The sequence below is a fragment of the Salvia hispanica genome, chromosome 1 (assembly GCF_029641045.1).
Source record: "Salvia hispanica isolate PSC_SH4W2 chromosome 1, Shi_PSC_v1, whole genome shotgun sequence".
NCBI lineage: Eukaryota > Viridiplantae > Streptophyta > Magnoliopsida > Lamiales > Lamiaceae > Salvia > Salvia hispanica.
The window spans coordinates 4,006,913-4,029,297 of record NC_142692.1 but is presented as its reverse complement, the minus strand read 5'-3'; the positions used below and the strand labels follow the sequence as shown (position 1 = coordinate 4,029,297).

Genomic DNA, 22,385 nt, shown 5'->3' with positions numbered 1-22,385 from the left:
CCTTATTTATAGTAGTAACATTGTGCCAATTATGTTGATATTTTTTTTATTTTTTTTACTATCATTTTCTATTTGATACGTACAGCTAATTGTTGATGATCAATCATTTTGATCTTATTCTCTTTTTTTTAACTAATGCAACCTTCACGTTGTAGAAATAATTAATTAATGCAACCTTGTTGACTTTAGCTTATTATATGAAATCCAGAGATATAGAAGAATAACATTAAAAATAAGTTGAGGAGTGCACTGCGCTTTGATAATGTGACTACCCCATTAATGATCTATTAATATCTGGTAATATACTTAATCGATCAAATAGAAAATAATTTTCTGAATTTTTAGATACTAAATATTAAATCATGAATATTTGAAAATCTCATAATTAATTAAGAAACGCGTTTTCTTTTCCTTTCTAGAAGGAAGTAAGAATAATTATACTAATTAAAAGAGATCCACATGCTCGCTCAGCGAGGTTGTAATTAAGTGTTAATTAAATATTAAGTGTTTGTCAATAATTAATTAAAGAGCGAACTAAAAAAATAGTCCTTGGACTATGCGTTTATCTCGCCAGTGAACTCTAGAATTTAAAAATATCCCCAGACAACCCTGAACTAAATGTTTATCTCGAAAATGGTCCTTTTTCACTGTTTCTTGATGAAATAACCTTTTGGGGGGTTTTGGGGGGTTTGGGCAATTTGGTCTTTTTAACATTTTAAATCTGATATTATTTCAGTTATGTACTAAATCTGATATTATTTCAAAATTATCATTCTTCTTCCATTTTGTCATCCTTCACTTTGTTTCTTTATTTCAATATTATATTTAATTTTATAAAACTAAATTTTAAATTTCCATTCTTAAATATCAATAATTTTTTTAATTATTAAAGTTACTATTAAATAACAGATTAATAGTTTTAATCAATATTTGATAGCGTCTAATATTTAATCAATAAGGTACGACGACACCTTAGTTTTAATCATAAATAGATCATATAACACGATTTATTCCGAATAAATATGCATCGAATGTAAGACTAATATAATTTTCGTTTATTAATTTGAAAACAATCAAAATTAACTAAAAAATTTCAACAAAAATCTCCTATATCAAATTTTTAGTCAACTTCATAATATTTTTAGTCAAATTCTCCTATACATTAGATGCATATTTATTTCAGAATAAATGGTGTTATATGATATATTTATGATTAAAACTATTAATTATTGATTAAAACTAAGGTGACGTTGTACCTTATTAATTAAATATTAGAAACTATCAAATTAAAAAAAATTATTGATATTTAAAAATTAAAATTTAAAATTTAATTTTATAAAAGAAAAGAAGAATGATAATTTTGAAATAATATCATATTTAGTACAACACAAAAATAATATCTGATTTAAAATGTAAAAAGACCAAATTTCCCAAACCTCTTAAAATCCCCTAAAAGGGTATTTTCGTCACGAAACAGTGAAAATGGACCATTTTTGAGATAAACGCTTAGTCCAGGGTTGTCTGAGGATATTTTTAAAGTCCAGGGTTCATTGGCGAGATAAACGCATAGTTTAGGGACTATTTTCGTAGTTCACTCTTAATTAAATTAAATGTAGATAGAGTTTGATTAGGATTTAGTAATTTGCGATTAGAAATTATTAACCTCTTATTACAGTGTAATTTATTGCAGATGTATATTTCTTGCTAGATGATTGCATATTTGGATTCGAATTTCGGAGAGACGAAAAATGTGAGCTGGATGTTCAGCTGGATCGAGCTACAAAGAGATGTGGATCGTTTGGAATGAAAATAGGCTTTGCTTAAGCCGAGTTTCAAGATTTGAGAACTAATCTGAGCCGTGAGATTAATATGACCGTTGGAATTAGTTAGGGTTCAAAAATTAGTTGTAAAATTTCCGATTTCTGTTTTTCGATTCATTCCAATTCCTTCAATCGTAATCTCAAGTTCGGTGAGCTCATTTTTCTCTCAATAAAGATTTCTCATTCGCTCTATCATCTTCTCCGATCAATCATCGAGTTCTAACAAATTGGCGCCGTCTGTGGGAACCAGTGGATTTCTTGCGAAGCTCTGTTTTTCGGTGTTTTGGAATCGGACCTGCGAAAACGATGGCCTCGAGATTTGAGGCGGAGAAGTTTGCCGGAAAAAATGACTTTGCCCTATGGAGAATGAAAATGCGCGCGATGCTAATTCAACAAGGTCTATCATCGGCATTGACGGTGGAGGAGAAAGATCCGAAAGAAAAGGAGGTGGCTCCGGATGAGAAGGCCATCGCGAAGAAGGCTGAAATTGAGGCGAAGGCGCATAGCGCGATCGTCCTATGCCTAGGCGATAAAGTGCTACGCGAGGTTGCAAAGGAGAAGACCACGACGAGCATTTTGACAAAATTGGAAGAGCTCTACCTCACGAAATGTCTGGCGAATAGGTTGTTCATGAAGCAACGCCTCTACTCCTACAAGTTCTTGGAGGGAAAGGGAGTATTGGAGCAGTTGGAGGACTTTAACAAGACAGTCGACGATCTCGAAAACATCGATGTCACTATTGGAGATGAGGATAAGGCCATCCTGTTGTTGAATGCGCTCCCGCGATCGTATGACCAGCTTCGCGATGCAATTCTTTATGGACGCGAAAGATCTATCACCTTGTTGGAAGTGCAGTCGGCCTTGAGGGCCAAGGAGTTGCAAAAGGGGGAAATCAAGCTCGTTGATTCAAGTATAGAAAGCTTGAATGAAAAGAAATTCAAGGAAAAGAAACCATTCAAGAAATCTCAAAAACATGCCAAGAATGCTACCAATGATCAAAAGGAAATGCGTTCTTGCCACTGGTGCAAGTAGCCCAGCCACTTAAAGAAAGATTGTTTCGCATGGAAGCGAAGGCGGCCCGGACTCCTCCCTCCTACTCCGCGAGCTCAATTGGCTGGTCGAGGACGCCGATCGAGCACCCCGCCCTACTCTCGACGGAATGCAGTGCCGTGGCGGAGGTAGCAATTAGGGCGTGATTGGAGATATGTACGAGCTGTTGAGGCAGAGGATCGAGGAGAGGCGGCCGTTTCAGTACGTGGTCGGGTGCGAGCACTGGCGCGATCTCATTCTCAGCGTCGAGGAAGGCGTTCTCATCCCCCGCCCCGAGACTGAGGCCATCGTCGATCTCGTAGACTGCAAGCAGAGGTCTTTAGACACGATATTTCAGATTGAACATGAGTTACAAAACTGATTGGGCAAAATTAGGAAATACTCTCTCCGTCTCCGGGCAATCTTCTCCTTTCTTCCTGGATCTGGCATTTCCTCTACACACCTGGCTTACAAAACCTTATTAGACCAGGAAAATTACAGAATTTAAATCCATAACCAATGCATGAAATATAGGTGAAATCTAAAGCTGGTATCTAAAACCATAAAAAGACAGTAAACCCCTAATCCCTTATTATTATTAGATAATTAACATTTTAAAATTATCAAATGTGTAATAACAAAATATGTTTGCGTTTTTCTGCAGTTTCTCACTTCTCCATACCGCAGCCGGTTAGTACGTTAACGTAAGCAAAGAGGGAACAAAACAACAATTAGTTAAACAGATCAATTTGAAGCAATTATCAAATAGAAATGTGATACTATCAAAATATAATCGTTATTGAGTCCTAAACTTTGCTCCTTTTTTACATGTCAAAATATTCACAAGAAGATAATAGGACTTAAAAACCCTAACTAAAAAGGATTCGTTTTTTTTCTTCAAAAATTGCATTAAGTTTCACCAAGGGCACAAGGAATGCAAGGAGGAGTTTTGGAGTCTTGTGGCGGCGTGATTTGTTGCAAGCAATGGTCATGAAATATATGTCCGCACGGAAGAACAGCAACAGCCGGCAGATTTGTGCGCTCGTACATTGTTCCTCCTCCTGCCGTGTATACAACATCCAGTTTGCACAAGAAACACCTGTTCCCGCTTGGTTCTAAAACTGAATTTTCTTCAAAACCTACATGAACAAGATCAAAACATATGATATGTTAACTAAATCTTATTTAATGCAAACAGGAGGCCAAAAAATCATACCTTTCCATGTTACATGATGAGGCTTAGGTGGAATAGGCTGCCTTTGTTGAGAGATTTTCTCATCTGAATCGCCCATGCTGTTTTTCTTTCGGTCGCTTTGTTCTCTTTGGTATTTATATTATTGGTTTAGTTTTGTTTGATTTGTTGTTAGAATATAATCTACTAGTTTATTAGAGATATGCTTTAACTAGTATTTAAATATAGTTCAATTCGAGTCCTATTTGATGGAGTACCAAATACATGTTTATTCTAATTAAATTCAATCATGATAAAAAAAAAATAGATTTAGTAACATTCTAACAAGTAATTTAGTTTGTAAGAAAAGGAAAATATTAAAATTAAATAAAAATAATACTAATATGATTATTTTCCTATTTACATGTACTCCTTTAGACGTACATGTTTCTTGATCCCTTGTAATACGCATAAAAATAATATTAATATACACGATTAATTATCTTCAACATAAAATTAGTATATACTTAGTAGTATAATATAAAAAATCCAAGCATATCAATTGCTAATCCTTTCAAACTTCGATTTCGATAAGCCTCTTATAAATATTGGTGTTTGTCTTTTTTCTTGTGATAACTTGGAATTCGATAAGCCTCTTATATACATTAGTGTTTGTCTTTTTTCTTGTGATAATCCACTTTAGGTTTTTAGATTTTTGTCGATGGCTTTTAAAGCTATATTCAGTGTTTTGATCGTTTTTGGTTTACTTTTTTCTGTTGGTGCTGTCCGTAATGTTTTGGGGTATTGTCATTTTAATGAAATTTATCAACTGGGTGATTCAATGAGCGATGTTGGAAATTTAATTAGAGAGTTCCTTGTCGGGGCCTCCACAAATTTCGCAAGATTGCCATACGGTCAAACGTTCTTTGAGGAAGCTACAGGGCGTTGCTCCAATGGCCTTTTAATGATCGATTATATTGGTAAGATTAATATTAATTTGTTTTGGTTAATTATTATAGTTGCTTTTAATTTTGTTACAATCACAACTGTGAATATATGATTATATTCACAATGAACAGCAATGGCTTTTGGGCTTCCTTTGCTTCCACCGTACAAACATATGGGGACTTGGTTCGGGAACGGAGTCAACTTTGCCGTGGCTGGTTCGACCGCACTGTCGTCTGAGGCGTTGGCTGCTCATAACGTAACGAATCCGGTGACAAATAGTTCTCTTGGCATTCAATTGGATTGGATGGACTCCTATTTCAATTCCACCAGCCTTGATGAGATAGGTAAACAATATATATCATGTTTTACTATCTACTCTATATTATGTAGTAGAATAATTAATATGGAGTATTTGGTTTGGTGAGTATATATAGATCGTTTCAAGAAACTCCGAAGTGCTCTGTTCATGGTGGGAGAAACCGGTGGGAATGACTACAACTATGCAATCCTTCAAAGGAAACAAATGAAGGAATTGATAAGCATGGTTCCTCAAGTGGTTGAAGCCGTGATTAATGGAACTAAGGTGAGTTGACATATTGCTATGCATCAATTAGAGAAACTTGTCATTTTTCTGAAATATCAAATTAATATACTCTCACTTTTCTACCTTTACAATTCATGATTAATTCGTATCCAAAATTTTGCATTCTTCTACATTATGGTGGTAAGTTTGCTAGATGATTCATTGAAGATATATTGATAAAACGAACAAAAAAAATGCAAACAAATTTAATCAAAATTTTAATCAATTGCAAAAAGTAGAAAAGTTATGATTTAATTTGCTATTTAATTAGTTATGGGACTGAAAGTTATGATTATGAATACTTTTGCAGAGAGCCATAGAGATGGGGGCAGTAAGATTGGTTGTTCCCGGAAACTTTCCAATCGGTTGCCTTCCGATATACAAAACAACATTCCAAGGCGCACCCCTTAACGAACAAAATTGTGTGACGGAGCTGAATGAATTTGCAGAGTACCACAACAAGCTTCTGCAAGAAGCCATCCTCAAACTCAAACAAGAGAATCCCAATATTGTCATAGTCTACGGCGACTATTACAATGCTTACCAAGATCTCCTCCGAAAGGGAAAAGAGAGAGGATATGAGGTCGAGAAGGCTTGTTGCGGTATAGGAGGTAAATACAACTTCGATTTAGGAAGAATGTGTGGAGGAACTAATGTCAGCATGTGTGAAGACGTTGATCGACATCTGAGTTGGGACGGCATCCACATGACTCAGCAAAGCTACAAACACATGGCCGCATGGTTGATACCACGCTTCTTTGCTCAACTCGCATGCTTCTGATCATTGATCACTTTCTTTTTAATTTCTGGCTCATCCATTTTATTTTTCGATTCCAAATTTTTGTGCTACTTAATTAAATTTATTACAGTTTTTTTTTTGGATATTTTTTTGCATTACTCCTTTTTTTCTCTCAATCCTCTACTATTTACTTTCTGCATGCTCCCAAACAATTATAACTAAATAAAGAAATGTATTCAAAACTACTATTATGTATTGGTGTCGAGAAAATTCTAGGTCTATAGATTCCTATATTAAATCTAAGTGATATATTTAGGATAATGACACACTAACAAATATTCGGAATCTTAGACTGATAGGGTCATCCGGCTACTAGTTCTATGTCAGCCGCTTACCGACTGTATTAAGTCTAATTAAGAGCCAATGTCAAATTTAAGTTAATTTTTATGATTTAAACTTAGTGCGGGCCGCCGTCGAGGGCGGAGAATGTGGAGCCCACGGAGGAGGCCTGGGTTTTGGCCCACGCGTGCCATCGATTGAGAATAATTAGGAAATTAAAATGATTCTAATATGATCAAAATTGGGCAAAACGCGTTGACTGTTAAAAAAATTAACGGAATTATTGACGGAGGATCAAAATGATCAAATTTCCATATGTATAGGACCAAAAAATTCAAAGATAAAATTTAAGACCAAAAAGATAAAATGGTCATATGTTTAGGATCAATTTTGGCCTTACTCTATATTTATTACCCTTACTATCTTCGTCTCACCAGCATATTTTTTTCGTCATCAATTTCTATTGAGCAAAAAACCACTCATTTTTCATTTTTATTGTATTTTTTCTTCACTTAATATAATAAATATTGTTATTTTTAATTCTTATGATAAAAAAATCCATCACTTTTATAGTAGAACAATTTAATAAGTTTTTTGCATAGAAAAATAATTGAAGACTAAAAAAGATATACTGCTCCAAAAACTGAGTTGTTGAATTTGCTGTTTTTGCATAGACAGATAATTAAAGACCAAAAGTGATATGCTCCTAACAATGTATTGTTGGATTTGCTGGTAGATATATTCAAAACTGCCCCTACAAAAAGATACTACCCCCGTCCACGAAAATTCGTCCCGATTTGATCGGGTACGTGTTTTAAGAAATGTAATGGAAAGTGAGTTGAAAAAGTTAGTGGATTGTGGGTCCTACTTTTATATATTAGTTTTATAATAAAACGTGAGTAGGAATGAGTTAGTGGAATATGGGGTCCACTGCCAAAAATGATAAAAGTGAAATGGGACAAATTTTGGAGGACGGACGAAAATGGAAAAATGGGATAAATTTTCGTGGACGGAGGTAGTAGTACATTAGTAACACTTTATTTTGGGAACCGATACAGTGAAAAGAATCAAGAAGTCAAATATGTCTGGAGCTCAATGTTGTGAGAATCCACCAACTCTAAACTCAGCCAGTGGAAATGGGAAAGTTGAAGAATTTGGAGGCCTTAGCTCTTACATTTCTGGCCCTGCTAATTCCAACGCTGCTCTCATTTTGATCGCTGATGGTTTTGGTAATAACAATAATATACCTCTGCTTTTCTTGATTTTTGAGATTATGTAAAGTTTCTACTATCTTTTTTTTCTTTTCCTAACATGTCTGTGGAGTCAACTAGCTTTTTTTTGCTATTCACTATATATGCACTTTTGTGTTTTCTTGCAACAAAACAAGATGTTCTTTATGAAATTTGTTTGGGTATGTGTTGATTCTATAGTGAGGTGGTGGCTTTGAATTTTTAGTTAGTCCTTTTTCAATGGTGTTTTTTGAACTATGATTCTAAATATTGATTAGGTTCTTTAATAGTTTGTGGTATTCTGTTAAATATTGAGAGGGATTTCATGTGTTTTACCATTGAGAGAGACAACCTCTTAAGTTGATGATATCTACTGTGCATATTACCAATTCTTTTGTGTAGGAAACTTATCATTGATGTTTTGTGCAGGATATGAAGCTCCAAATGTGAGGTAATCTCATGAACCACTAATTACTTTTCTAGATTTAGCATTATGCCAAAGTTCCAACTTGTAACTAATTAACTCATGCTTCTTTTCTGATAACATGGTTATTGGCTTCTTATCTCATAATGTGGCATTTCAATGGTATAGGAAGATTGCAGACAAAGTCGGGGCTGCTGGATTTCATGCCGTGGTGCCAGATTTCTTCCACGGAGATCCCTACGTACCTGATCAGAAGAAGCCGATTTATGAATGGCTTAAAGATCATGAACCAGTCAGTTAGCCTTTTTTCTATCTAGAGTCGATCGATCTGCCTTCGATTTTTGTAGGATTGAAATTTAATTACATAAAAAACTCTTACAGGATCAGGGGTTTCAAAATGCAAAACCAGTTATTGAAGCTCTGAAAAGCAAAGGGATAACCAAGATTGGAGCTGTAGGCTTCTGCTGGGGAGGTTACTTATTTTTTTTAACATCTTATTCATATTTTGCTCACTTTCATGAATTTATGACCCGGGATTTTGTTTCAGCCAAGGTCGTTGTGGAGCTGTCGAAGTATCCTTACATCCAAGCCGCGGTGATCATACATCCTTCCTTCGTCTCAATTGAAGATATTCAGGGTAAATTTATTTTGTAGTATCATACTTAAATATTGGAAGTGAGGAGCATAACGGATGAAGAAAAAAACACGAGCAATCCTGTTAACCGACAATAGTTCTACATTTTTCTCAGGAGTGAAGGTTCCGATATCTATACTTGCAGCTGAGATTGACCATTTATGGCCACCAGGGCTTATCAAACAATTCGAAGCTGCCTTAAACGTTAAGCCTGATGTAAAAAGCTCGACTCCTTTTGCCGTTCATTTGCATTTGCTTTTCTACTATTCTTATCTGTTTCTTGCAATTCCTTATGACAAAAATAAAGCTATGGTGGTGATCTTGATTGTGCAGGTGGCTAGCTTTGTGAAGATATTTGCGGGGTATGCACACGGGTGGTCCGTGAAGTACAATGACGAAGACGAAGAGGCCGTGAAGAATGCTGAGGAGGCTCAGAAACATATGCTGGATTGGTTTGTTAAGTATCTCAAGTGAATTTGGTTCACTATTTTATTGCTTATATCTTCACTGTTAGTAGCTTTTGAAATGTACCAATAAAACTGTGGGGCTAATAATGTGAGTTTTTGTGAACGGCTCCTACTATTTGTGTATGAACTCTATCTGTAATGCAAAACCAAGTATATGTACTTTTTAGTTGAATTGTGGAAGCAAAATTGTCAAAATGGCCATTTATGAAATCTATTTTCCTTCTTTCTCATTTAATAGAAACAATAATTTCTAAATAATAATATTATATAATGATCATTAATAAGTAAAAGCAAAAGAAAAATGTCAAAGAAAAAATAAGTCTTTCAAATAAAGTTTATAAATACCTAATTAATACTAATGTTGATAGAAAATGTATATAATTAATTGAATTTGAATAGAAATAACTAAGAAAATTGAAATTAATTTTTCATCAGTTGTAGTTTAGTTTTCATTCAGTGTTTCAAAATATTAATTACATGTGAAGTATAACTAATAATATTAAGAGAGTTATATTAAATAAATAAGAAAGAAAATTAAATATAGAAAATATAGAGAGTCAATAGAGAAATTAAGAGGAGAGATAGAAATCATAAATAAATATAAGAAATAGAGAGAAGCTGATAAAAAGAAAAGGTCAATAATGCTTTTGAGACTGGAAAGTACAAAATGAGAAAACAAATAGAGTATATGAAAAAGAACTTCAAATGAATTTAAATTTTATATGGTCCAAATACCAATTATATTGTTTACTCATTTAAAAAAGACTAAAGACCGAAATTAGTCCCTTAAATATATTCTAAAAAATATAGTCATATTTGGCGACTGACTTAATTTCCATATTTTAACCGATAATTTCCATATTTTGACCGATACAGAGGATTTTTTTATTCGGTCTTTAAAGTTTAAAAAAATAGTCATATTGGCGACTGGCTTAATTTCCATAATTTTATTACCGATACATAGGAATTTTGGGTCCTATTCTAATGCTTTTAGCACCATAATCCAAAATCAAGACTAAATCTCTACCCTAGATTTTAAAATGAGTGGATGAGATTAAAGCTCACAAAATCTCAATAAATAGTAGATAAAATATCAACAAAAGGGTAATATCGTCTTTATGTTATCATATGATAATTTTCGTGAGTGTTTTTTTATATCAACATTGTGTATTACAAATATCAACAATATGACATTGGAATATCAACACATTTTTATTGAGATTGGACATGCATAATATTGAGATTTTGCCTACAATATATTGAGATTTTTTGTTGCATTTGTTGAAAATAGTTGTTTATCAACATGTACGAAAATTGAAATATAATTTATCAAATTTCATCACCCGAACATCGTCGGAACACATGCAATTGAGATCTCGTTGGAATCTTTATTAAATTATCTTTAATTTGATATGTTTTTTGCGAAAAAATAATTTAAATTGAGAGAGTTACGTAAATTTAAAGATTTGAGATGAGGAGAGAGAAAATAGTTAGTTATAATTACTACGGATTTGACATTAATACCCTTTTAATTTAATTAATAATTATTTAAATTTAAAATATATTACACTTGGCATCATATTAACCACAAGATCTTATAATCTAATGGTTGAAAATTGATCTTAATTTGGGATTGGTAATTAGTTAGCAATTGATTACATCCCTAGGAATTTTAGTGTCTTTAAAGTAAGCATTATTTTCCAATACGATCACACACAGAAATAATAATCCACCGGCTGCAAGCTCAGGCAGTGGAAGTGGGAAAGTTGAAGAATTTGGAGGCCTTAGCTCTTACATTTATGGCCCTTCTAATTCCAACCTTGCTGTCATTTTAGTCTCTGATGTTTATGGTAATACTAATAAAAATGTACTCGTACATGCTTTTCTTGATTTGGGATTTTGTAAAGTTTCTATCTTTTTTTTGTTTTCCAATCATGTTATGTGCAGGATATGAAGCTCCAAATTTGAGGTACTCTCACTAATTAGTTTTCTAGATTTTGCATTATGACAAATGTTCAACCTGTAACTAACTCATGGTTATTGGCTTGTATGAATGATGTAGGAAGCTTGCAGACAAAGTCGGGGCAGCTGGATTTTGGGCCGTGGTGCCCGATTTGGTCTTCCACAGAGATCCCACTGTGCCCGATCCGAATACGTTTACTGAATGGCTTAAAACTCATGGACCTGTCAGTTACCCTTGTTCTATCCGGCCATTTGAAATTTAATTACATAAACTGATAAAAGCAACATTACTTCCACTTTTACAGGATCAGGGATTTGAAGATGCAAAACCAGTTATTGAAGCTCTGAAAAGCAAAGGGATCACCAAGATTGGAGCTGCTGGCTTCTGCTGGGGAGGTTTGTTAATAGTATTTTTTTTACATCTTATTCATGTTTTGATGAATTTATGACTTCAGCCAAGGTGGTTGTGGAGCTGTCGAAGCATCCTTACATCCAAGCTGCGGTGCTCATACATCCTTCCCTCGTCTCAGTAGAAGATATTCAGGGTAAATTATTTTGAAATAATGGATGAAGAAAAGAAAACACGAGCAATCCGTCAATAATTGTACATTATCGATCGCAGGAGTGAAGGTCCCATTATCGATACTAGGAGCTGAGATTGATCGTGTATCTCCACCAGAGGTTGTCAAGCAATTCGAAGCTGCCTTAAACGCAAAGCCTGAGGTGAAAAGCTCGAACGACTCCTTTTGCACTTCATTATCTATTTCTTGATAAAAATGGAAGGAGCTAATGATTATGAATTGGTGCAGGTGGATAGCTTTGTGAAGATATTCGCGGGGTGTTCACATGGGTGGTCCGTGAGGTACAAAGACGAAGACGAAGGGGCCGTGAAGAGGGCTGAGGAGGCTCACAAAGACATGCTGGATTGTTTGTTAAGTATCTCAACTGAATTTGGTTTACAATTTTGTTGCTTCTGTCTCTGTTGTTAGTAGCTTATGTAATACAGTAATACTTATACCAATAAAACTGTGTGGCAAATAATGTGAAGTTTTGTGAATGACAAATAGTACTTGTTTATGAAATCTATGTGTGTAAATTGCAATGCAAAACCTAGCATTGTGTTCATTTTTAGATGCAAAATTGTCAAATGCCCATTTATGAAATCATATAGGGGTAAGCAAAATATATATATGTACTCCGAGTAACTGAATTGAAACAAATGGAAATATCATTTACGGTAATGGTCATTTTCGGATCGGATTAGATTTTTCTTCATCAAAGTTCAAATTTTTTATTTGGTTCGAATTATTTTTGAGAAAATCAAAGAATCTTAAAATCCAAATCTTTCATTATATAAAATGACAGTTTTTGGGTGGCATTTTTGGCAGGAAAATGGAAAAGAAGAGGACAACCGGTTGTATTCTTTTGAGATGATCCATCTTTCTATGTAATGTTGCAGATGCTAATAAGGCTATAGCTACAATGAGTGTAGCTCCATCTAAAATGCCTTTTCTGTGCAGTTAAGCGGGAAAAATGAGTGTATATGGAAAAGGTTTTAGATTTATGTGTAGAGATGGTTCATATTCCAATAAGAAACCTGGCAATCTTGATTTAGGGAAAAAAGTTGGCACGCCAACTTTCAATTTGCCCAATAACTAAAAGAGCAAAACTGAAATATTTTTCTATAAATACGAGCAAAACTTTCAAAACTCCATTAAGAAAATTCTCTCTCTAAGTTGATGTCCTCTCTTTTTCAGTTCAAGGTTGGTCCTATGATGGTTTGTTTTTGAGATTGGTATTGTGAATTGGTTATTAGTAGGTTGTCTCAACATTATTAAGAATTTTTTAGTTTTGATGTTTCATACTTCCTCCCTTTTTTGTACTTTCGTTAATTCTTTATTAGTTAATATGATGTAACAAAGGATATAAATGAAGTTACATACATGAGATATTTTCATTTCTCTTTACAGTGCAGTGGTGGAGAAATGGATTGGAGAAAGCTTTGGAACAATTCTCCTGATGTCTTCACTGAAGAAAATCTGGAAAGGTTATTCAGACTGTGATAGACCTTGGGGTCTATCGATTGATTCAAAGCACCGTTTGTGATTGCAAGAACGAAAAGAAAAATAGAGCGTGAGGCTAGGGTTTCGAGAAAAGATTTTATTTCTTAATTCTCGATGATTTTTTTGACTCTCTAATGAACTCTTTATATATAGAGTTCGGACCCTGCTTGATTCGACTTACGATTCGGGAAAGAATCAAGAAGAAAACCCGAAAAGATTTAATAACTAAAATACGTAAAGTTCAAAATAAATAAATAAAGCAAAAATACCAAAAATACTTTAATCAAAATAATCCTAATACTAATGGGACGTGAAGTCCCTGAACCTTGCGGGCCTTGATGCATTCCTCTTCGGCGGTCTCTCCTTCCGCGCCTGCTCCGGAGTCAATCGTGCCCTCCGTCTTCCTCTTGTCTTTGGTTCGTGTTCATCACCTTGCTGCTGGGCTGTCTTCTCTCCGTCCGTCGTATCATTGGACTTGGTGGTTGAGTCCCTATCAACTCCCCCTCCGTTAAAACCGACCTTGTCCTCAAGGCGGAGCGCCGGAAAATGGTGCAGCAGAACCTCCTTTGACTCCCAAGATGGCGTTGCCGGGTCAGATGACCAATGTGTAAGCCATTGTTCCTGAGGCAGCCCGTCGACCAATACAACCCTCTCCGCGGACGCCCGTACAGGAGTATCAACAGGTTGACTCTTGCTAAAGTTGGCCGGAAGCTGATGATGTATTGTGTCTGATAGGGGAGGCACGAACGGTTTGAGCAACGACACATGAAACACGTCATGGATGCGACTCTCCAGAGGTAGCTGTAAACGGTATGCCACTTTACCAATCCGCTCTGTAATGACAAACGGACCATAGTAACGCCTACTAAGCTTAGCCGAACCAGGCCGAGCTACAGAGATTTGCCGATATGGTTGAAGGCGTAGTAACACTCGATCCCCCACATTGAACTCTACATTCCTGCGGTGTTTGTTCGCGGACTCAGTCATACGAGATTGTGCTTGTGCCAAGTTCTGCTTCAGTTCCTGTAACAAGGCAGTCCGCTCCCCTAGATTTGCACGAACCGCCGCGTCTTCCGCTGGTCCCGCCGGCGTGGCGAAAATATTAGGAGGATCTCTTCCATAAAGGGCACGAAAAGGAGACATTCCTATACTCACATTAACACTGCAGTTTAGAGCCAATTCGGCCCATGGCAAGAATTCGAACCACTTCTTTGGCTGTTCATGGGTAAAAGCGCGAAGGTACTACTCAAGAGCACGGTTCGTCACCTCGGATTGACCATCGGTTTGCGGATGATAGGCCGTAGTGAATTGCAATTTTGTACCGCTCATCGTCAGGAGTTCCTTCCAAAAATCACTCATAAAAATTGTATCGCGATCTGACAGCAGCTTGTCGGGAAAACCATGTAATTTCACCACCGTATTGACGAAGAGCTTAGCGACCCTTGGCGCATCAAAACTGGTTGGCAAAGCCCCGAAGTGAGCGTATTTAGATAACCGATCAACTACTACCATAACTGCAGTATACCCATGAGACGGTGGAAGACCCACAATGAAATCCATTGAGGCGGCTGCCCAAACGGAATCCGGAATCGGAAGGGGCTGGATGAGGCCCGACGGACAGTCAATCACATATTTAGTTGCCTGGCACACTGCACAAGATGCCACATACTTCCGCACATCAGCCCGCATACCCGGCCAATAGAAAGCTGCTGCCACAAGCGCAAAAGTGCGCTTTTCGCCCGGATGACCGGCCGATTTGGCGTCGTGAGATTCTCCCAGAATATCCCAGCGAACCGACGAATCTCTACTAAGATACATGCGGCGCTTAAAAAATAATACCCCGTCGACGGCAGAGATGTGTGGCGGTGCACTACCTTCGGCCACTGCGTGATGAAGCTGTAGCAGATCGTTGAGCTTAGAGTTCTCTGCCTTGATGGTCTCCAAAATTGCTGGAAAAGGGCGGGCAAATAGAGTCAACAATTTAGAATCACCCGAAACCAGATCATGATCGTGCCGCGACAAAGCATCCGCCACGCGGTTCGAGGCTCCCGACTTATACTCGATCCTAAACTTGAACCCCATTAGTTTTCGAATGTAGAACTGTTGGTCAGGGGTTTGCACAATTTGTGATAACAAGTCCTTCAAACTTCGCTGGTCACTCCTAATAATAAATTCACGACCAAGCAGGTATTGACGCCATTTCTGGACCGCCTCGACGATCGCGTACAACTCTTTGTGATAGGTAGATGCTACGCGACGTTTTGGTCCCAATTTTTTGCTAAAAAATGCTAAGGGGTGACCCTTCTGCAGCAAGACTGCTCCGATGCCGGAGTCGGACGCGTCTGTCTCGATAGTGAATGGGGCATCGAAATCTGGTAGGTGTAGCACAGGGGCTGCTGTCATTGCCTCTTTAAGGGCCGAAAAACTCTCATCCGCTGCAGGCGTCCAAGTGAAAGCCTCCTTTTTCAACAAGTCAGTGAGGGGAGCGGCAATAATAGAATAGTTCTGAACAAAGCGACGATAATAGCCAGTAAGGCCCAAGAAACCCCTCAACTGTTTCACTGTCGTTGGTGTCGGCCAAGAAGTCATAGCCTCTATTTTTGCCGGGTCAGCTCGAAGCTCCCCCGCCGAGATTATGTCCCAAGATAATCAATGGTATCCACACCGAACGAGCACTTCGAGAGCTTGATGAAGAAGGAATTCTCGCTCAAAATTTTGAGGACATGCTCGAGGTGTGCTGTGTGATCCTCCATAGAAGCACTATACACCAAAATATCATCAAAAAAAACAATTACAAACTTGCGCAAAAACGGGCGGAAAATACAGTTCATAGCCGCCTGAAAAGTTGACGGTGCATTAGTTAAACCAAACGGCATCACCAGGAACTCAAAATGACCGTCGTGTGTGCGAAACGCTGTCTTGTGGATGTCCACACATGCATGCGGATTTGGTGGTAACCCGAACGTAGGTCGAGTTTGGAGAAAACTCGTGCCTTGTGAAGTTCGTCGAACAACTCGTCTGCCGTAGGGATCGGAAAATGATCTGGTGTGGTGGCCGCATTTAAAGCTCTATAATCAACACAAAAACGGAAGGTCCCATCCTTTTTGCGTACCAGTAGCACGGGCGACGAGAACGGACTATTGCTTTGCCGAATGACGCCCTGCAGTAACATCTCTTTAACCTGTCGTTCGATCTCGGCCTTTTGGAAGTAAGGATACCGATACGGTCGGACATTCACCGGGCGAGTTCCTTCGGGCAAATGAATCTTATGGTCCCATTCGCGCGGTGGAGGAAGCGTTGTTGGCACCTGAAAAACCGAGCCAAAGGACTCAATGATCGAGGCCACTCGCAGGTCTGTTGGGGGTTGGTCCACGGTGGTGATTGCGAAGTCGGTTTCCGGCAGAGTCGGGATCAATTCGAACAACTGGCACTCTTGTTCTTGCTCGATGAGAGAGAACAAATGGTTGTAAGAGATCTGTTTCGGAGGCGCCTCGTCCCCTTCCAATAAAATCACCCGATTACCCCACTTGAATTCCATCGTCAAGTCTCGAAAATCAATGGAGACCTTTCCAAGTTCCTGAAGCCACTGTACTCCCAAAATCACATCGGGACCCTCAACCTGCAGAATAAACAGATCTATGTCGAAAATGTGGTCGTGCAAGGAGATAGGTGTTTTCAGACAGGCAAATTTACAGCGTAAAGAGGCGCCATTGCCAACAAAAACACGAAAAGGAGTAATAGCATGAACCGGTAGACTTAGCTTTTCAGCGATGGTGGGCTTGATGAAGTTATGGGTACTGCCACCATCGATCAGTACGGACACTCGTGAGCCCTGGATCTGGCCTTGCAGACGTAATGAGCGAGGACGCAGCTTTGGGCCTATGGCGTGAATGCATGAGACGTCACCGGATATGGCCATATGCTCACCCTCCTCATCAATTTCGACATCCTGGAAGGGCTCAGGAACATCGTATTCGTCCTCTGCGCCTATTAAGGCATAAAACTTTTTGTTGCAGACGTGTTCCGGGGTATATTTCTCAGGGCACCACCAACAAAGCTTTAGGCGGGTCCGTTCAGCGCGCTCTGCTGCAGAAATCCTCACCACCGGAATGTTTGAGCGCGGCTGGGAAGCCTGGTTGTTCCATTGGGGCTGGGATACAGAGAGGGGCGGCTGCTGCTGGCGTGGGCGGGTCTCCCGACCTGTCCAAGATGGATTGCGCGCGGCTGGTGGTTGCGCAGATAGGCGGTGGCATGCTGCGGAACGCTGGGCCAGTACGAACGTCTCCTCAAGAGTTTCCGGCCGTTTCGTAAGGAGTTCATGTTTCATCGGCTCCTGTAGGCCTGTGATAAATAGTGAGATTAATGTCGTCTCGCCCACGTCCACCGTTTTCTGCATAATGTCCTCAAAAGCTGATTGATAGGCCTCTACTGTAGTTTGGCGTAACTCCGCAAGGCATCCCACATGATCAACGTACAAATCCGGGTCAAATCTGTGTTTGACGGCCAATAGGAATCGCTCCCATGTTTTGTGCTTACAATTATCTTCCCAATATGTCAACCAACTTGATGCCGGATGATCGAACAGATAAGCCGTGAGATAAAGACGATCCTTCAGTGGTGTATAGTGGTAATTGTAATACCGCTGAATTTTCCGGATCCACTCAGCCGCGTGATCACCGTTAAACCGTGGTGCTTCCGGTTTGACCCGCGGAATCTCCTCCGCTACGATGCCCGCTGGTGGTTGATCGAGGGAAGGCGGAAGTCGCCATCCCTTGCTGGTAGCGCGAGGGCCTGCTGCGTCGGGCGGTTTGTTTTGAAGGCTCGCGTCGAGCAGCAGAGCGAGGCTTTCCTCGATTTTCCTATTGGTTGCCTCTTGCCGTCGTGAGAAGGCCTCGAGGTCGAATTGGTTGGACGACAACTTCTTGTCCTGGTTAGCGTATCTGATTTTCATGTCGAACATCAGTTGAGTCAATTCCTCATTCGAATAGACAGTATGCGGCGACTCCTCGTCATTGTGTGGAGAAGAAACAGATGCCATTGCGAATGGTGGGAGAAGAGAACTCAATGTAAAGCACCAGATGATAGACCTTGGGGTCTATCGATTGATTCAAAGCACCGTTTGTGATTGCAAGAACGAAAAGAAAAATAGAGCGTGAGGCTAGGGTTTCGAGAAAAGATTTTATTTCTTAATTCTCGATGATTTTTTTGACTCTCTAATGAACTCTTTATATATAGAGTTCGGACCCTGCTTGATTCGACTTACGATTCGGGAAAGAATCAAGAAGAAAACCCGAAAAGATTTAATAACTAAAATACGTAAAGTTCAAAATAAATAAATAAAGCAAAAATACCAAAAATACTTTAATCAAAATAATCCTAATACTAATGGGACGTGAAGTCCCTGAACCTTGCGGGCCTTGATGCATTCCTCTTCGGCGGTCTCTCCTTCCGCGCCTGCTCCGGAGTCAATCGTGCCCTCCGTCTTCCTCTTGTCTTTGGTTCGTGTTCATCACCTTGCTGCTGGGCTGTCTTCTCTCCGTCCGTCGTATCATTGGACTTGGTGGTTGAGTCCCTATCAGACTGCCTCGAGTGCCAACGCGCCAAGTATAAACAGACAGAGTTAAGTTGGGCATAGATTTGCTCGCCGTGGCCTGAGAGGCTCTAAAATTGAGTATTTCACAAAACGGACATCTTTTTCTCCTTTGCTCTCTCTCATTAAAGGGAAACTCTTGAAGTCAGAGTTAAAGGTGCAGGTTTTTCAGAAATCGTTTGAGCATTTCTGAATCCACGCAGGTGAAGCAGGTGGGCGACGAAACAGCTAGACAGAGTGACAGCATGGTGGCGATGCTGGCCGGATAGGCAATCAGGACTCTGGTTGAGGTGGCCGAAAGCGAGTTGGGCTTGGATCGAGAGACAAAGAATTATGGCCCCACTTTGTTATTGTATCAACTATTTATGCTATGTAATTTGTAAATGGTACGTATATGTTTATTTAAATTGCTAAAGGCAGTATACATCTTTAAAAATGAGTAGAGATTTGTTTAATTTTTGAGGTTTCACAAATTATCGGAATGTTTATAGTGAATGGTTATCTGTAAAGTTGTATCTACATCAAATGCGAATTATTATCAATATTTTAAACTTCTTCTTCCTTCATTGCATTTCCGTCAAATTAAATTTTAATATAGTTATATGGTTTTACCAAGGAAAAAAATATTTTTTATATAGCTTTACAACATTAATGTTATTTCAAAATATTAAGAATTTAATTATGAAATTATATACTCCCTCCGTCCGCAATTAGGAGTCCCGGTCACTTTTGCGCACCCGTTTAATAAAAATAATAAAAAAATTTAAAGTGGAAAAATGGTAAAGTAAGAGAGAAAATAATGTTGACAAGAGTCTTCTCAACATTATTCTCTCTTTTACTTTACCATATTTCCATTTTAACTATTTTTTATCATTTTTATAAAATGAGTGTGCAAAAGTGATTGGGACTCCTAATCGCGGACGGAGGGAATAGTTTTAAAGCTTAAGAATTAAAAAAAATATATAAAAAAAGAATTAAAAAAAATATATAAAATTCTTATAATTAAAGTCAGTAACACAATCGTTATTTAAACATATAATGTCAAATTTTATTATATTCTTAAAACTACCTACTACTCCATCCGCATTGTGGCATATTTCTTTAATAAATAGTTAAGGTACATCATTCTCTTCCACCGTGCAAGGCACGGGTGCAAATAATCTGTTTCATTATTAATAGTGATAATGTTTATTAAAATGTGTGCATGCATGTTAAATTTTCCATAATTAATAATATTCGTATATTAGATGTTACAATCAACATATGCGGCCATGTTATTTTAATTTTTAATATAAATAAATTTATATTTTTTAGTTATTATTTGATAAGATGTTACATTTTACTTTTTAATAGTAATAGTTTTCTAGACTCTGATCCTTTGTTTCTAGGTTGTATTACAAAAGTTGTTAATTTTTTTTGGAAATTGGTTTCTTCCCCCTCCCCCCAATATTAATACTATAAAAAAAATTCTCCACTTAATACACAAAATACATTTTCTAAAATTTAATGTTATTATTCAAGTGTGACATCTTTTATGAGACAGAGAATTATATGCATATCTGATTTTTAAAACCCGCAAAATAATATTGTTTTTCATTTGCATGTGAAAACTATTTTGGCCCGTGCATAGCACGGGTGATAACACTAGTTATATTTAATACTATAGTAGGGATGTAATCAATTGCTAACTAATTACCAATCCCAAATTGAGACCAATTTTCAACCATTAGATTAGAAGATCTTGTGGTTAATATAATGCCAAGTGTAATATATTTTAAATTTAAATAATTATTAATTAAATTAAAAGGGTATTAATGTCAAATCCTATATGTAGTAATTATAACTAACTACAACTCTCTCCTCAAAATCATCTCAAATCTTTAAATTTACGTAACTCTCTCAATTTAAATTATTTTTTCGCAAAAAATATATCAAATTAAAGATAATTTAATAAGGATTCCAACGTGATATCAATTGCATATGTTCCGACGACGTTCGGATGATGAAATTTGATATTTTTTATTTTAGTTTTCGTAAATGTTGATACCCAGATTTTTATCAACAAATACATCAAAAAATCTCAATAAAACCATGTAAAAATCTCAATAAATATGTGTTGATATTTTCTTGTACTAATGTTGATATTCTTATATCATATTGTTGATATTTGTAATACATAATGTTGATATAAAAAAACACCCACGAAAATTATCATATGATAACATAATGACGATATTACCCCTTTGTTGATATTTTGTCTACTATTTATTGAGATTTGTGAGCTTTAATCTCATCCACTCATTTTAAAATCCAAGGGTGGAGATTTAGTCTTGATTTTGGATTAGGGTGCTATAAGCATTAGAATAAGACCCTATTCTTCTAATATACTTTTATATAATAAATATTATATATATTGTATTAATTTTATATTATATATATGGGATGTAATCAATTGCTAACTAATTACCAATCCCAAATTGAGACTAATTTTCAACCATTAGATTAGAAGATCTTGTGGTTAATATAATGCCAAGTGTAATATATTTTAAATTTAAATAATTATTAATTAAATTAAAAGGGTATTAATGTCAAATCCTATATGTAGTAATTATAACTAACTACTTTCTCTCTCCTTAAAATCATCTCAAATCTTTAAATTTACGTAACTCTCTCAATTTAAATTATTTTTTCGCAAAAATATATCAAATTAAAGATAATTTAATAAGGATTCCAACGAGATCTCAATTGCATATATTCCGACGATGTTCGGGTGATGAAATTTGATAAATTATATTTCAATTTTCGTACATGTTGATAAGCAGCTTTTTTCAATAAAAAATCTCAATATATTGTAGACAAAATCTCATATGCATGTCCAATCTCAATAAAAATGTGTTGATATTTTCTTGTCCTTGTATTGATATTCTAATGTCATATTGTTGATATTTGTAATACACAATGTTGATATAAAAAAACACCCACGAAAATTATCATATGATAACATAATGACGATATTACCCTTTTGTTGATATTTTGTCTACTATTTATTGAGATTTGTGAGCTTTAATCTCATCCACTCATTTTAAAATCCAAGGGTGGAGATTTAGTCTTGATTTTAGATTAGGGTGCTATAAGCATTAGAATAGGACCCTACTACAGTATATGGTTTTATTCAAACAAAATAATTTTATTTAATTATTTCTTACATAATATATAAAATAATTTTTATTTGATTCGGTTCGGGTTTTAGATTTTTGATATTTCAATTTTCATGGATCAATTTAGATCGGCATAAATCCAATCCAAAAGCCCAAAACCAAAAAGTTGAGCACATGAAGCCCATGCGATTATAAATTAATACAAAATGAAAAAACTTGGAATTGAATA

The 22,385-nt window shown here is 36.8% G+C and overlaps 3 protein-coding genes across 4 annotated transcripts; all 3 read left to right on the top strand.

The window, feature by feature from the left end:
* The first annotated feature begins 4,741 nt into the window (after window positions 1-4,741).
* Window positions 4,742-6,332, top strand: LOC125221409 (acetylajmalan esterase 2-like). The gene is made up of 4 exons (XM_089064478.1): window positions 4,742-5,000; window positions 5,100-5,312; window positions 5,403-5,551; window positions 5,862-6,332. The coding sequence occupies exons 1-4, from the start codon at window positions 4,742-4,744 to the stop codon at window positions 6,330-6,332; spliced, it is 1,092 nt and encodes a 363-aa protein (XP_088920604.1).
* Window positions 6,333-7,670: 1,338 nt separating this feature from the next.
* LOC148933125 (endo-1,3;1,4-beta-D-glucanase-like) lies at window positions 7,671-9,597 on the top strand. Of its 2 annotated transcripts, none has more exons than XM_089063204.1 (7): window positions 7,671-7,858; window positions 8,288-8,309; window positions 8,451-8,574; window positions 8,664-8,754; window positions 8,830-8,919; window positions 9,032-9,132; window positions 9,250-9,597. In XM_089063204.1, the coding sequence occupies exons 1-7, from the start codon at window positions 7,711-7,713 to the stop codon at window positions 9,388-9,390; spliced, it is 717 nt and encodes a 238-aa protein (XP_088919330.1). In that variant the 5' UTR covers window positions 7,671-7,710; the 3' UTR covers window positions 9,391-9,597. The 2 variants fall into 2 exon arrangements, with proteins under 2 accessions (XP_088919330.1, XP_088919329.1); XM_089063203.1 differs by having other exon boundaries at window positions 8,261-8,309.
* A 453-nt stretch (window positions 9,598-10,050) lies between these two features.
* Window positions 10,051-12,427, top strand: LOC125223526 (endo-1,3;1,4-beta-D-glucanase-like). The gene is made up of 8 exons (XM_089063359.1): window positions 10,051-10,067; window positions 11,103-11,233; window positions 11,331-11,352; window positions 11,446-11,569; window positions 11,651-11,741; window positions 11,801-11,890; window positions 11,968-12,068; window positions 12,155-12,427. The coding sequence occupies exons 1-8, from the start codon at window positions 10,051-10,053 to the stop codon at window positions 12,332-12,334; spliced, it is 756 nt and encodes a 251-aa protein (XP_088919485.1). The 3' UTR covers window positions 12,335-12,427.
* The last annotated feature ends 9,958 nt before the right edge of the window (window positions 12,428-22,385 follow it).